Here is a 16,829-nt window from a genome sequence, read left to right on the forward strand (position 1 = left end):
GTGTGTGATGCATGCTGTTAAATCGCCTAGAACAAGCCCACGATCAGCCTCTACATGGCTGTGTTGAGAGTCTGTGGTGCTGTGGTCTCATCCCCTCTCCAGCTTCAGTTAACTGAAGCTTCAGACGGTGACTGTGGAGCCCAGCATTCAGGAGGGACTTTCACTCCTGTGATGCATGCTGGGATGCACAAACCTTCGATGTGAATATGAATTAAATGTATTTCAGTGCTGTGGATGATACCATTCGCTAGCCAATCAAACGGTGCCGTGTACAACGTACCGCCTTCCCCGTGCGTGAGGTGCTCCTCCAGTTCCTGCTCTGATTCGTCACCCTTCTCCCTGTCTTCCTGTCAGCTCCTGAGAGAGCTCATCGAGCGGAAGACCAGCGCCGCTGACCCCAATGACCAGGTGGCCATGGGAAGGTGAGCAGTCTCTCTCTCTGTCTCTCTCTCTCTCTCTCTCTCTCCCCCCCTCTGTCCCCCATCTCTCTTTCTTTCTCCTCTCTGTCCCCCCTCCTCCCCTCTCTCTGTCATCCCCCATTTCTGTCTCTGTCCTCCCTTCTCTCTCCCACTCTCTCTGTCCTCTCTCTCCCTCCCCTCTGTCTCTCTCTCCCTCTCTCTCCCTCTCTTTTTCCCCCCTCTGTCTCTCTCCCTCTCTCTTCTCTCCTCCCTCCCTCTCTTTCCCTCTCCCCCCTCCCTCCCTCTCTCTCAGTGCTGTTATTCCTCTCTCTCCTGCAGGCAGTGGCTGGCCATACAGAAACTGCGCAGTAAGATAAAAAGGAAGGTGGACACCAAGGCCAGCAAGGGCCGCAAAGTCAGGTGAGGAGGAGGAGGAGGAGGAAGGGGGGGGGAGGAGGCGGGAGATAAAAGACTCAAACGCTCAGAGATTACCCAACACTCAAATTTTTCAATTTCCTCTCCTCAGCGATACGCTCTTTTATCTGGGTATTTTTTTATGAGGAATTCCCCTGGATTTCAGTAGGAAGGCAGAAGGATCCCGGCCCTGTCACTCGTAGGTTTAAATGAAACCTGAGCCCCGACACGACCTTCAGATCCCAACCCGGTTCTCTGCGTACGCTTCCCCTTTAGGCCCTGGAGAAGAACCTTTTGGTTCTTACATCCATCTTTTAACAAACACTGAGAGCTGATCCTGAAGTAATGTTTGCTTGACCATCATCGTTTATTATGTGCTCGTTGTTTTTCACTGATTAATGAAAAAGTTTTAAATGAAACTTGGAAAAATGGAATAAAAGTTGAGTCTGTGGCCAAATGGCTAGTAGACATCAAGGCAGTGGCCCTGCAATGAGGATGGTTTTAAAGTTTCTTATATTGTCTTTCCCAGCTATGCGCTATAAATGCAGTGCTGTTGAGGGATGTCAGTTCTTCAGTTGTGTGGAAAAGGCTCCATCTGATTTACACTCTGTATGTCATGACCTTCTGTACCCAACCTGCCGTCAACGGGCTCTGTGATTGGCTGCTCGTCTGTCTGTGCCTCTGCCTGTGCGCGGCCCTGCAGAGGTAGGACCCCCCGGTGTCACCGCCAGCGCTATGGTGACTGAGTGAGACGGACGGCTCGTGCATTAGTGCTCAAAGGCAGTAATTACTGGCCATCGATGCCGCGGTCTGTGGGCGTGGCGCGTCACTAAGTGCTGTCCGCGCTAATCGCGGGGAGACGCGCTGACGCCGGCTCCCTCTGCGCGTTGTCACGGATACCGCCGCTCCCTCTACGCGTTGTCACGGATACCGCCGCTCGCGGTCGCGCGGGCTAGCTCCTCCCACTCTGTGACCCGCCGATACGAGGAGCTGAGGTAGCGCAGGTGACGGTGACCTTTAACCCCTCGCTCTGAGTCCAGCGTGGTGACGCCTCGCTTTCCCTGGAGAACACGCACAGTTCTGAACGCACAGTCGAGCCCCGCATCAGTAAAATGGAGAAAGGCCTTCGGCATCCATTGTAATGTTAAGCGATATTTCATATTGCGTCAGATGCTGTTTCCCTAGGGGAGCAGCTCTGGGGGGGGTGTACTGGGCCCCGGGTCAGGTCTGTGTCCTGAGGGGGCTGCTGTACTGAACTCTTTTGGAGGGAAGGGAGTCGCAGTGACTCCAGTGATAACTGCAGGGGGAGGGGGAGATGGTGGGGGAGGTGGTGGGGGAGGAGGTCCACACCAGGAGGTGCTGTTTCCTGGGGTGTGTTTGCATGGCACAGTGCTCCCTGCCACCCAGCAGACTCACTGAGTCCCAGAGCAGCGTATGAGTCCTTTCTGTCCCTCCTCTCCGTTCCCCCACCGCGGGTTTCTCTGTTTGTGCTGAAGGGCTCACACACCTGCCTGTTCGCCGCTGCTCATGTTTGTTAACGTTAGCCGTGTTAATTGTGTTGTGTGGGTGGGTCACAGCCTGAAGGCTCATTGGGAAACTCAGGGGACCAGTGTGCTGCACACACACACACAAACACACACACACACACACACACACAGCTTTCATGCTAGCTTTTTGATAGCTAACTAGCTGAAGAAGAAAGTTCACACTGAACAAAATCTCAGAATCGGCTGAATGTGCACTCTCACTCCCCCCCCTCCCCCCTCCCTTCTCCGACACTCTTTCATTCAGATTCGTCCTGTCCTCTGCACCATGGAGGGAACTCAGATAGGCTGATGGAAGTTTGTTTCTCCCTCTCTCTCTCCCTCTCTCCCTCTCTCCTCCTCCCCCCCTCCCCTCTCTCTCCCTCTCTCTCTCTCTCTCTCCTCTCTCTCTCTCTCTCCCCCTCTCGCTCTCTCTCTCTCCCCCAGGTTCCACGTGCACGGCAAGCTGGTGAACTTCATGGCTCCTATTGACCACAGCTGCGTGAGTGATGACGCCCGGTGAGTAATAGATTAATAACGTTCATCAGGCGCCCCTCCCCCGTGACAGGCCGGCATCGACCCGTTCTTCAACCCGGCCGCGCCTCCACAGCCCCTTATCAGATCCCCATTCGTCACGGGCGCGGCCGCCGCCGCTGCAGCCACCGCCGCCGCTGTGCCCCCCCTGCCCCACCCCTCCCAAAAACCCGCGCGCCAGCCTGTAATTACCGCAACGGGCACATCTCCATAACCACCCCCCCCCCCCGCGCTCACCAGCCTGCTCTTTGGGGTGCATGAGGGGGCCAACGCACACGCAGTAATTACTGGAGGAAGTGCTCCTCTGGTACCTCTCTCACCTTGCTCCTTTACTCAGGTGAGCGCACACACACACACACACACACACACTCGCTCACAGGCCAGAGAGGCGTGCGCTCTCTGCACCCTCTCGTGTGTGTCTGTGTGTACGCGTTTGTGTCTTTGCGTGCATGTGTATATTTATTTGTGCATGTGTAACAGTGTAGCCTTTCTCTAAAATTTTCAGATTTTTTTACTTGTATGAACAGTTAGCAAAAGGAAACTTCGGACAGATAAAGATGTCTTTCCGTATGTTCCCAGGTTTTTTAAATTGTGCGTGGCAGAGAGTGAGGTGATTTAGCCATAATGTACGATATTAAGCATTTAAAGGAAGAATCTAGCTGATGATTTCCTGGCGATGCCAGTGCTGGCCGTGGCTGGCAGCCCAGATGGAGGCGTTGCTCAGTGAGGGAGGGCTGCGGTCTTCAGGGTCCTCCCTGGCTCAGTGTGAGAGAGACCTCCCTGGTAGAGACCACGCAGACGCTGAGGACTGCATGCGCATGATGAGTGCTGCTCCAGCGCAGTGACTGCGTAGCACAGGGGTGCACAGCCTGCGTAGCACAGGGTGCGTAGCCTGCGTAGCACAGGGTGCACAGCCTGCGTAGCACAGTGGTGCGTAGCCTGCGCTCGCTAGTCTGCGTTCCTAAGCCGACTGTGAAAGGCGCAGTGATGGAGCGGCCCCCACCAGCATGACAGGGCGTTCTGAATTGTGACTAAAAGACGAGGTGGGGAGAATATTTAGGGGTCTTGGGCATCATTTTTATTTCATCATGAAGGCCCGTGCAGGAGCAGCGCAGCTGAATAGATAGCAGGTCGATACGGCGCAGAGCGAAGAGAAATGTGAGTCCTGCGTTTGAACCCTGGTTCTGCCTGCTGAGAAAACAGACTCGGGCATAGCAGGGTACGCGCTACGTACTTAAAACCCTTTAAATTCATTTTGCAAGAATTAACGGCAGTTTCAAATGTGTACGTTTGTACCCTTTTGCTTCCGTTTTAATTGAAATGGGTAAATATGCAGGTGAAAGATAAGCACGGTTCTCTGTGTTGGAAGGCTGAAAGTTACATTTGTGTGAGGGACATGACTCTTTTTCGGTTGTCTTTTTTCATACCACATTTCATTCACCACCTGCCGGTTGTTTTGGTTTGTATTGAATTTTACCACGGAGTTAACATTCTTAATTGTGTGGAATGCATTTCCCAATTCTGAGTTAATGGTTTCCTCCTCCTTAAGTCTGAACCAGTTAGCTTTGGTTTTATCGTGTGTGCGTGGTGTGGGTCTATCTGTCTGTTTGTCTGTCTGTTTGGTCTGTCGCTATGGTTTCCCCAGGGGCAGCAGGTGACCCCACAGGCCGCATATGTCACCTAGTGTGCCCTGTGGCTGGGCGTGTCCCTCCGATCCAGCCCTATTAAACGAAGGCCAATATTTCACTTAGCGCTAGCCTTTTAACGGCTGTCATTAAGGCCCTCATTACTCTTTTTATTGGAGGGTTGGCCCGTTTGGGTTGAGATTGGCGAGGGAAGCACGTCTGTGACGGGGGGGTGTGGTGTGAGGTTGGAGGGGGAGGGAGGGGTGTGGTGTGAGGTGATTGGGGGGGGGGGTCTCCGTCCAGCCGATTGGCACGGCGTGTAACGCGCTCACTGTCTTCGCGGCTTTTCTCCTCCTTCAGAAACGCACATATATCATCTTTTAAAAAATTATTTTATTTTTTTTTTTAAAGGGGAACGCGAGGGCCGGGAAGCAGCCGAGGGCTGTCTGCGACGGCACTGTCACAGAGGACAAAAGAGGCACTTTGAGGAGCAAACTCGGCTCCCCGAAAATCCACTGTGGGGACGGCGGGGGTGGGGGAGGGGCGGGAGGTGCGGGCTGTGACTTTGCGGGAGCGGCGGGGGCCGCGTGTTGAGGGGGGGGGGCACGTGCGTGCGCTGAAATGATTTATGTAGCGGCCTGGACCAGCCCAGGCTTTACGGAGATGGAGTAGTGTTCTCACACACACACACACACACACACACACACACACGTCTCTCACACACACACACGCACACACACACACACACACACACACACACACGTCTCTCACACACACACACACACACACACACACACACACACACACACACGTCTCTCACACACACACACACACGTCTCTCACACACAGGTGAACTGCACACAGAGCAGCTCAGGGCAGAGCCTGCCGTGTAGCACTGGGAGAACGAAGCGTTTCGGATCAGGGCTGAACCCTAAAGTCATTGTGGGAACACGGTGGCGCTGCTCGGTGTTTAAAAGCGAGAACTAAGGCCCGAGGTGTCATGGCGGCTTTCCTTTGAGGCCCCGTTTACACCTGGTCCTTTCCTGCGTCTGGAGAATCCGGATTAAATCTGGATAGGGATTATCCACATATCCAAAACGCAGGTGTAAACGCACCCAGGATGCATTGGGAACAGATGCAAATCCGATCGCCACATAAACCACTTCAGGAGGTGGGCTGAGACGCCTTTGAGGCAGATGTCACACAAGTGTAAATGCATCCGTGTTCTCCCAGATGCATATGCCAACCGACACTCCTCCCAAAATATTACCAGACGCGATGTTGCCATCCTCCAAAGCGGAACGTGTGTAACTTCACAATCACACGGCTGCAACCAGGCTCACTGCTCTGCTCAACTCTGCAGCTGTCTTCTATGGTACACCGCCAAATATGGTCTCTTTCCTTGACTTTAAGAAACAGACAAATGCCATATGATATTTTGGAAGTGGCAGCCATATTTGCTGTCCAAGTCTGTGTTTGTTCTGTGTTTTATGCTGCAAACAATGCAAGAGTGCCTCGGAACTTATGGTGGCCAATCAGTGAGAAAACTCAAAGAAAATGAGACCTTGTGCAATGGCAAATGCACACTCCACCCCAAAAAGGCACTGGTGGGGTAACATCTCCCTGCATCTAGCTGAAACTCCAGGTATAATTTTGTTTAAATTAATATTTTTTGACTGTGATAAATTTAGGCGTGTTAATATTTTGACAGTTGTTGCCAGTACCTTTGTTATGTTAGTTTTCTGAAAGAAGTTTTCATGATTTATTAATAGTGTCAGGGGTTTTTCTGAGGTCCTGTAAAAGGTTATTTCTTCTCTATGTTCATCGTTTGAATTATATATGACGACCAATTAATGCCGATTTAGTACCATCAGCTATGACAGACAAATCTTTCTTAGACTTTTCTCTCCCTTTTACAGTTACATGTTACTCATCACATCTATTGTAGTTTTTCTGTCTGTAAATTGTGCCCAGGAGATATAGAAAGGCAAAAAATACATCTCGGGGGCTAGAATTGTAATGTTTGAAGTGTCTTGAAAGTGTAGTGGCAGAAATCTTATTAGAGCTTTAACCTCAGTCTTATGATATGTATTGTATTTGGAAGTGATTGAACTGTTTTGTTTTGCATGGCCCAGTGTTAAAAAAGTAAACAGGCAACAACAAAAAAAATTGTATATCAAGGCGCAATACCTAAAGAATCGCAATATAAATCATATGGGCAACTGATAATATTGCGTAGATAATATAGTGTGGACCAGATTTGAGGAAGCTCTCAGTTTTAACAAATCTGAAATACACACTGAATGGCTTTGACATAGAGTTTGAGCTGCTGTCCAAGGTTCTGGAACTCTCCCCGCTGCTTGTGGTGTTCTGATGCAAGATCAGCCCAGAGCTGCCTGGTCCTGCCTTTTGTGTAAGACGGCGAGTACAGCGTCCCCATCCCTGGAGGACCCACGTCTTTTCTGTCATTCTCCAGCAGGCCCTCGCGTTTGTTCTCGTCCGTGTCACGTCTGACCGCGAAACGTTCTTTTTGGTTTTTGACGCGCGGCGGCGACGCGAGTCTATCCGCGGAGGCCGGCTCAGCTCAGACACGCGGAGAACGGAACGCGTCCAGCGGGCGCAGTAGCGACAGAACAGAACGCGCGCTCCCTAACCTTCCCCGGGCGAGCCGTGCCAGGGGCCGCCTTCATTTACATAGCGATCAATGGGCTACAGTAATAATTGTGATCTATTGCGATAACATTAAAGGAGCCGGCGACCTTTGCGGGAAGGCATGCCTGCTGACCTTTGTGCGGAGGTGCGGGCGTGCTGGGAATGAATGACCCGGGCCCCCCGGCCCCCCGGGCCCCCGCGCCATATCTCACACGCGCCTTTATGGCCCCGACACGGACCACTGGCCCCATGAATGTTAATGCCCAGGGAGAGGGGCAGAGGACAAGGGTGGGAGTGCGGCCCCTCCCCCAATACACACACACGCTCACACACACTTTCACGTGCACATACACATGCGCGCGCACACACGGTCTGTTTCTGATGAACACAATACACACACACACACACTTTCACGTGCACATACACATGCGCGCACACACACACACACGCGCTCACATGCGCATACACAGTCTTTCTGACATAAACACAGTCACACACATGCACACACATCACGCACACACACAATCTCTTTCTAACATAAACACCATCACTCACGCTTACACACATGCACACCCTCACATACACATGCACCCAGGTACACAATTTCCTTCTGACATAAACACAATTACATGCACATGCGCGCGCACACACACACACACACACACACACACAATGTCTGACATAACTGCACAGTTATGCACACCCATGCACATACACATGCAGACATACACTATTTGTTTCTGACATAAACACAATCACACAGTTACATACACATGCGCACACACACGCAATCTATTTCTTACATAATCACACACACACACACACACACACACACACACACACACACACACACACACACACACAATTAACAGACAGCAGTCTTCAGTGCTTGAAAGCCAAGGTCATGCAAGAAGACACACACCCAGTACCACATGCGTTTGATAACACTGTTACATGGTGTACACAGACACAGACACACACACACACACTCACACGTGCACATTCACACAGACAGACAGACAGAGCCAGGTTGGAGCTGCTGTGGCAGAGGAAGGTAGATGGCCATCGTGTGATCCATAGCGGGCCGCCCTCCTGACCCCACACGAGCCAGGGAGATTTCGAGCAGGCAGACGCCCCCCCCCCATGGAGGTAGGCCCTCCGCCTCCCCACCCCCATGTGCCGGCGCTCCCTGCTCCTCCACCCCCCCACGGCGCTCCGCTCTTCCTCCCCCCACGGCGCTCCTGCCCTCCTCCAGGCTCCCTGTCGCACTGCCTCCCGCTCGCTCAGCATTCCACAGCCAGCGCCGGGTGCACGGAGGCCCAGCTCGGCCCGAATAAGAATCAGGCATTATTTCATAATCACAGTTTATTGTAATCCATGACCCTGGCCCTGCATCTCAAACGGGGATTGAGGATTAAGTTCCCCCTCCGCTCCCTGACAGGCTGACTGCTGCTTCCTGCGGGCCACACCGCGTTTGCTTCAACAGAATGTATAAGTGTGTGTGTGTTTGTACGTGTGCGTGTGCGCGTGCGTGTGTGTGTGTGCGTATGCGTGCATGTCAGGGAAAACAATGTATGCAGAGCGTGTGATTTTGCATTTGTGTGTGACTGATTGAGTGTGTGTGTGTGTGTGTGTGTGTGTGTGTGTGTGTGTGTGTGTGTGTGTGTGTGTGTGTGTGTGTGTGTGTGTGTGTGTGTGTGCATGTGTGTGAGCGCGGGGTTTCTCCTGGCTCAGAGTGAGGCCTAGGTGGGGCCTTTCTGTGACATCCACAGTCGGTCTGGCTTTGCTGCCACCGTCAACATCGACGCAACGTCTCCCTGCATTTAGCTACATTTCTCACGGAATTATGTCCAATTACAACGCTTAATGATCTATCAATACGTTAGAATTCGGCATAAATAAACCGACAGTTTACATGTGAAGACACAAAGCCACCAAAATTTCCCAAGGTAGGCGGTATCTGTTAAATCACATGGGCTGCGGACGCCTTATTGGCTCACGCTGTCATCGACACTCTCCGCCTCATTCGTTTATGCAGCTGAGCGGATTCTACTGTAGTTCATTTAAGCTCGTCAGGCAGTTTAAAGTTGAAATTTCGTAGCCTAGCATTCATGACCAAATTGTACCAATAAATACATGGTCCATTTCTAATTGTTTTGCAGGTGTTTTTTTATTTAATTTTAAAAAAATTTTTGCGCGAGATTTCTGGCTTAGGCGGCTAAGACATTTCAATGCCAGGAAAACCCCGGTGTGTGATTCTGCATTTTTATGTGACGGATTGAGTGAGCCGTACGTCTGTTTCAGATCTAAGAAATATATTCTTGGCTTTTAACGCAATTTCAATGAAGCAGCAACAACCACTGCGCATGGATTTTTTGTTTAGGGCATTCTTAACCAATCACATTCAGCCATCCAACGCGGTGTTTCAGAATGACCAATGGCATGCGAGGGAATGGCCTGTAGGCCATCGCAGCACATCCGGGTACTGGTCCCTGCCCTCCATGCAGTAATGTTGTGGGATTACATGGCTGTTCTCCCCTGGATATGGCTTTCACCACACATACGCTTTACAAGGCATCTCATAAGAGACCGTGCATCTACTGAGCAGATGGCTGGCAGTGTGTTAGTGTCAGGTAGCCCGTGATGTGTGTGTGTGTAGTGCCTCTCTCAAGCCTCATTAGAAACTCAGGTGTAATTTTACTTGTCTTTCCCTTTATCCTGTTCCTAGATCACATGCAGGTGTGGCTCAGCGCAGCTTTGAGTTCCTGTAGGTGTGTGGTAGGTGTGGGTTGCAGGGAGAATGTCGGTGTTTGTGGCCGTGGACCGTGGGTGAAGCGCGTGCCTGTGGGAGCATGTTATGGGGGAGATGTGTCTGTAGAAATCGGGACGGGGGGAGAGGTGGAGTGCCTGTGGGAGCGTGTTATGGGGAGATGTGTCTGTAGAAATCGGGACGGGGGGAGGAGTGGAGTGCCTGTGGAAGGTGGGCTGAGAGTGTTTTGTTTCTGGAGTCCCGGGGCCCGGTGGAGCCGAGCCCTGCCTGTTTGCCTGGCACACTGCTGGGGGGCCTGCAGGTCACGCGTGAGTGACTCCCAGCAGGAAGTAATACTACACCGTTTTAGGTAATGTTTCGGTATTACAGCATATTGTGTATGTTTGTATACCTGCATCCATTTGTAATTTATGTGTAGAAACCATTTCAATTATCTTCTATTTTCCTCTTGCCCTCGCCCCCCCTGGCCTGCTCTCTCTCATATATCATGTTAAGTTAACTTAGTTGTGGAGAAAAACACACTTGCCAATACACTTCTCCACCAGTTAAGCAAAGTGTAATGACACTTCTATGCATATTGACAGCAGACTTTACGGCAAATGATTTAAAAGTTACTAATGAGCAGGATGCCAAGGCCCATTTGAGAGGCTGCTGATGCTGTTAGCGTGATATAAGCCGTTACCCACAAGCAGCTGGCACTCTCTCGTGACACAGGGGGCAGTTTCTTCCCCGGTGGCATGAGTGCCAGCCTATAAAACAAAACGACCGCGGAACACTGGGATGCTTTTACGGCGTCAAAGCTAGAATCTGTTGTATGATGTCACAGTGATGTCTGTTTTCTGGCTGTTTCCTGCAAATGAATTCCATTCCTGTTGACGTGGCAACTTCACATTGGCAGCTCATGCTGTACCCCCCCCCTTGCTCTTGCGGTACAGTGTGGAGAGAACCACTGGATCCCCTGCGTCAGCCAATTCCGTACCGTTTGCCCAAACGAACCGAATCTCCGGCTAAACTCCATCTAAGGGGTGATAAGAACAGCAGTGACAGTAAAAGAATGGGCCCGCAGGAATCAAATGTGTACGAATCCAGGACGCCTTGGAAGGAGACGGGGGCAGGGGCAGTGATGTATGGGGCGGGCCGCTGCGGGACAGAGGTGCACGGCCGCTCCAGATTTCAGCGTTCTCCGTATCCGCGATCGGAGAGGGCAGGAGTCGGCTGGCTGAGCCGCGTCCAACACTGCCATCTAGTGACGGGCGTCCGGTCTGCGCATTATTAAAAAAAAACCCCTGCGCTGAAGGGGAATCTAGTTCTGCTTCTTAAAGGAGGCACCTGTTAGCGATGTAAAGGCGCGCGTTCTTGCTGGTGATTGGCTGTGGACGGACCCTCGTGCTCCAATGGGACCGGCGAGCGGCCCAAAAGCCTTTCCGACCCTGCGGTGGGTCTGCTCTCACCTCCCCTTCTCCGGTTGCCGGTTCTTTGGCAGAGGACAAAAAGTTTTTAATTAAACTCTGCGTGCGCTTGGCTGTTGGCACGGCAACGCCGAGCTCGCAGGCGTTTGGCCTACAGACCTGGCCGCTGTTAGCGGGCCGTGGCGGGGTCACTTCCGATTTGGGACGGGACAGAATTGGAGTCGATGGGCAGGGATTGGCCGACCCGCGGTCTGTCATCCCAGAGGGCAGAGGGTGGGCCTGCGGGGTGATGGGGATGAGAGAGAGGATTGTGGGATTGATCAACCCTCCTCTGAGAGGTCAGAACACTTCTGCACTGTCACCAGACCTGCACCTGTAACACAGGCTAGGGCAGTGCTGTATCTGTTACTCTGGGGTATGTACACCCTGCTGTACCCTGGACCCTGGGGGATGTACCCTGTGCTGTACCCTATGCTCTGGGGTATGTACCCTGTGCTGTACCCTGTACTCTGGTGTATGTGCCCTCTGCTGTACCCTGTACTCTGGGGTATGTGCCTTGTCCTGTACCCTGTACTCTGGGGTATGTGCCATGTCCTGTACCCCGATGGTGGAGCTCCAGCTGGACCGGAGGGCCGAGGCGGGGCGATGGCACGCGCCCGGTGTCAGCCAATCACGGTGCTCTCTGGCCAGCAGACGGTTAACCGCTCAGACCCCGCCAAGATGATTCAGAAAAGAAAAATCAATTTTCCCCGAGCGAGCGAGAGGCGGCAGGAGGGAGGAGACGGCGAGCTCAGGCGCTCCTCAGACCAGCGCTGGCGCCTGACAGACAAACGGCCGCGCGACTATAAATATGTATGAGTGTGTGTGTGTCTGTGTGAGTGTGTGTGTGCGTGTGAGTGAGTGTGTGTGTGTGTGTGTGTGTGTGTGTGTGAGCCCAACACTGCCTCAGAGTGAGTGTGTGTGTGTGTGTGAGTGTGTGTGTGTGTGTGAGAGAGAGAGAGTGTGTGTGTGTCTATGTGAGTGTGAGTGTGTGTGTGTGTGTGTGTGTGTGTGTGTGTGTGTGTGTGTGTGTGAGAGAGAGAGAGAGTGTGTGTGTGTGCATTTGTGTGCGTGTGAGTTTATGAACGCAGACAAAGACAGTGGCTCCAGGTTCTAGAAGGTGGCTGTCATGTGCACGTGCAGGAGCATGCAGCTGTAACCCCCCCCCACACACACTGCCGACCCGTTCACCCCCCACACATGCTACTGACATCTGTCTGTCTGTCTGTCTGTCTGTCTGTACACCCCTCCTCCGCGGCCCTTCTCCTGCACGTTCTGCCAGTTTTGCTGGTAATGGAAGCGCGATATAATTTGCATGATTTCAGGGAATTATCGCAGTTCCACAAACACAGGTGTTTGGAAATACCCCGGCTTTTTCTGGCATCGTTTGAGGCCACAATAAGTGCACTCACGATAAGTATACTGTGTGTTGCTGAGAATTCCATTGACTTTAATCACTCAGTAAATTCAGTAAATTCATTAATTCACTGTCGGAAAAAATACTTGAAGTAAGTACATGCACTTTATATGTTTATTACTGTAGGCTGACATTTGTTCGCTTATTCCATTGGAAGCACTTGGCTGTAATTACGTGTGTATGGGCTCACACACATTTCTTTGATTCAACATAGAATGCTTTTTTTCCATCGGTTTCTGTATGTTTATTCACTGCATGCGTTTCTTTTTTATTGTACCTGTTTTTATGTGCGAGTCCCCTGTGCACAGTGCTGCTGGGTAATTAAGTGCTATTATAGCAGGGGAGTGTGCTGCATCCCCTGGGGCTGTGGGCTTCACAGACAGACAGACAGACAGACACACACACACACACATTCTCAGACACACACACACACACACACTCACACACACATACACACACACACACACACAGACAGACACACTCTCACACACAGACACACACACACACACACACACACTCTCTCACACACACACACACACACACACACAGACACACACACACACACATACACACACACAGAAAGACAGACACACATAGACAGACACAGACACACACACACACCGGCTGTAATGGGCCTGCCTCTCCTCGGCAGTGTAAATATCCCTGTGATTGAAATACTTCCACGACAGACGGGGGGAATATTTCTGAATAAATATTCGGCTGTGAGCCTCTGGCTTTCTCCGTCACAGCCAGCCGCTCTGCTCCCGTCTGCCCCAACGCTCTGCCTGAACACCAGCGCACCTGAACGAGTGGAGCGTTCTGCCTGAACACCAGCGCACCTGAACGAGTGGAGCGTTCTGCCTGAACACCAGCGCACCTGAACGAGTGGAGCGTTCTGCCTGAACACCAGCACACCTAAACAAGCGCTGCGTTCTGCCCGAACACCAGCACACCTGAACGAGTGGAGCGTTCTGCCTGAACACCAGCGCACCTGAACGAGTGCAGCGTTCTGCCCGAACACCAGCACACCTAAACAAGCGCTGCATTCTGCCTGAACACCAGCAAACCTGAACGAGTGGAGCGTTCTGCCCGAACACCAGCACACCTGACCGAACGCTGCATTCTGCCTGAACACCAGCGCACCTGAACAGGTGGAGCGTTCTGCCTGAACACCAGCGCACCTGAACGAGTGCTGCATTCTGCCTGAACACCAGCGCACCTGAACGAGTGGAGCGTTCTGCCTGAACACCAGCACACCTGAACGAGCGCTGCATTCTGCCTGAACACCAGCACACCTAAACAAGCGCTGCGTTCTGCCTGAACACCAGCACACCTAAACGAGTGGAGCGTTCTGCCTGAACACCAGCGCACCTAATGCAGCACTGTGCTCCATCAGCTTCAGCATGTAAATGGAAAGAGCATCATGTCCATATTACGAGCAGGAAGGATTTCTCCGGTCTTAGCTTTGTAGTGACGTACGTTGTACCCAGCTAACCACCTCCACTGGAACCCTGCCGTGTAGGCAAGAGGGAACGCAAGCCAATTTCAGCACAGTTCTACATTATTATTAAAGTTTATTTTTGCCAGAATCATTAAAAAAAAAAACTTTCTGAGCTGTTTGTGAATACGAAACGTGTTAAAACAACACATCAGCAAAGCATTCTCAGATTTCAGTTTCCTGGACCTTTACAGGAGTGGTGTGTTCTAATCTCAGGCGCTGAATGTTCCTCATCGATCTGAATTCGGCAGTCCCCGGTCAGCGTTCCTCGAGGCCCGTTTAGGGAGTCGACCCAAACGTGCAGGTTTGGGGCTACACCTGCACACGGCCTCCTGATTGAATCGTCCGTCTCCCACAGACGCGCTACAGAGCCGTTCCGCCCCGTCGCTACGTCCCGTCGCTACGTCCCGTCAGCCACCCGCGGGTCCACAGGGCCAAAAGCACCGCCCCCCCCTCTTCCTCTCACCGTGACCCGCACTGGAAGGGTGCCCGTCTCCGCCTCTCTCTTCCGTAGATTTTAATTATTATCAGCGTCGACAGTTTTGGGTCATCTTATTTATGCGTTTCCCCCCCCGCCCCGCCGTCCCCCGTTCCAAAAGCAATCAGATCGGAAAATCCTCTCCCCCCTACCCACACATGGGCACGCAATCTAAACGTTCTATTAAATATCCTCGCCCATCTCCGATATCGTAGCCGGTCTTAACCAACGACGCATACTGAGCTAATGGACTTGAAAGATTTTTTTAAAAAACCTATCAGATACGGGCTTACGGGGCGGCGACGGGAGAGATCTGGATTAAGACGTGGATTTACAGCGACGGCGTCAGCCCGAAATTAATGCCCTCATCAAAGGAGCGTGATTTGGAGTTATTTGTTTGTGAGCGCGTATCTTTGCGGCGCTTCGACGAGGCCTGCGCTCGCTCTGCTGCGTGCAGATGCGGCTGCTTAATCTGTGAGAAATGAGCGTCGGGCGTTTTGATAAAGGCAGATATTCGACGCTTAACGGTTTTGTCATTGTTTTTATTAGTAGGTCATCCCAGCTTGCAGCCATTTTTTATTTTTTTTAAGGCGACCACACTTTTTGGAAATTACTCGTACAATTTAAGGAATAGCGCTATACTACACAAAAATATTAAGATCAAAATAAGACCATCAAAGTATAATAAATGTTTTGTTTTCAGATGTACATTTGTAATTTGTGTTGTTTTTTGTATGCAGCTTGGTACATTAAGTGTTTTGAAACGTGTGAATGTGTGTGTTATTTTTTTGGTGTTTGATGGCTTTTCCCTTCTCCCCGCGCAGGACGGAGCTCTTCCGCTCGCTCTTCGGGAAGAACTCCGCGTTCGACGGAACTCCGCGGGAGTGAGATCCCGCGAGGGCGTGGCGGGGCGTTCCGCAGGCTGAACTGGGAAGCAGGAAGTGCGTGCGGTGCAGGTGCCGCTCCTTCCTGCTGACCCCTTCGATGCCCCGCACCCTTCCCCTGGACTAGCCCTGGCATGGTCTGGACAGCCCTGAGAGAGAGGACTTGAATAAAGTGTGTCAAACCACGACTCCCACAATGCTCTGCAAACCTGACGTTTTCTTGGACTGAAAAAAGGCGCAGTTCTGTCGCCACAATGCGACCGCGTCTGCGGCTTCATTATATTTTTGGAAAGCCAGCATTGTTGCGTTTAACACCCCTGAAAGACTTGCTCAACGGGCGGCGATGAATAGACCCCCGCGCTCAATCCCATAAGGCTTTGCTGCTTTGGCACCGTGCGGGCCCGTACGTTCCGCCGCGGCGAACGCCAGAGCAGCAGCCCCCCCCCCCGGCACCCCCAGGGGGCCCGGGGACCCGACCAGGCGCGGAAAACAGTCCGCTGTTCGCTCCGTCTCCATTTTTCCACCGCTACGGATATTGTATCGTCTTGAATGAATAAAAACAAAAAAACGATAAAAGAAGCGAGCGTGACGTTAGCTTGCGCTGTCGTTCTTTCTCTTCGTTCTCTCTCCCCCCTGCGTGCTGTCGTTCTTTCTCCTCGTCCTCCCCCCGCTCTGTCGTTCTTTCCCCTCTCCCCCCCCCCTCGCGCGCCTCTCTCGTGTTTTCGGCGGCGGGCGCTCTGGCGGCGGCGTTCGGAGACAAACAGCCCGATAGCGGCGCTCCGCCGTAATTAGCCGCGGAGTCGGCGCGGCCGGCGCGCCTCCCTGGATCAGCGGGGGCCCCCGGGGGAGGCCGCCGGGACCGGGCGAGGCCCGCATTTCCAATTATTGTGTTGAATTGCTAATTTAGTTATTGTGCCTCCCGTAATTGTGATGGGTATTGGGTGTGCGATTCAATTTGTTTTAAATATTTGCGGGCTGCTGGATTGGTAATGGGGCTGACCTATCTAGCAGCCCGCTATGAAAGTGGGAGAGAGAAAAACAAAAGGGAAGAGACTACAAAGATTCCCCCCCCCCCCACCCTCCTTGCTTGTCCCCCCCCCCCCCACACTCCCCCATTTTAATTTTGATCTGCCTTATCCCTCTTAAGACGATTGAAGTTAAAAAGCTTGAAATTTAAAAAAATAGCTC

At 52.1% G+C, this 16,829-nt stretch overlaps 1 protein-coding gene across 4 annotated transcripts in view; it reads left to right on the plus strand.

Annotated features, from left to right (window-relative positions):
* aatf (apoptosis antagonizing transcription factor) overlaps positions 1-16,230 on the plus strand; it is a 39,695-nt gene extending 23,465 nt beyond the window's left edge. Inside the window, exons 9-12 of one of the 4 annotated variants that reach the window (XM_064350066.1) lie at positions 355-422; positions 738-818; positions 2,783-2,854; positions 15,582-16,230. In XM_064350066.1, coding sequence (XP_064206136.1) covers positions 355-422; positions 738-818; positions 2,783-2,854; positions 15,582-15,645 — 285 coding nt within the window. In that variant the 3' untranslated portion in view covers positions 15,646-16,230. Of the gene's footprint in view, positions 1-354; positions 423-737; positions 819-2,782; positions 2,859-10,851; positions 10,998-13,530; positions 13,778-15,581 lie in introns of those variants that run through there. The other 3 variants (XM_064350068.1, XM_064350065.1, XM_064350069.1) reach the window with 3 other exon arrangements.
* The last annotated feature ends 599 nt before the right edge of the window (positions 16,231-16,829 follow it).

This window comes from Anguilla rostrata, chromosome 9 (genome assembly GCF_018555375.3).
Source record: "Anguilla rostrata isolate EN2019 chromosome 9, ASM1855537v3, whole genome shotgun sequence".
NCBI classification, from domain to species: Eukaryota; Metazoa; Chordata; class Actinopteri; order Anguilliformes; family Anguillidae; genus Anguilla; species Anguilla rostrata.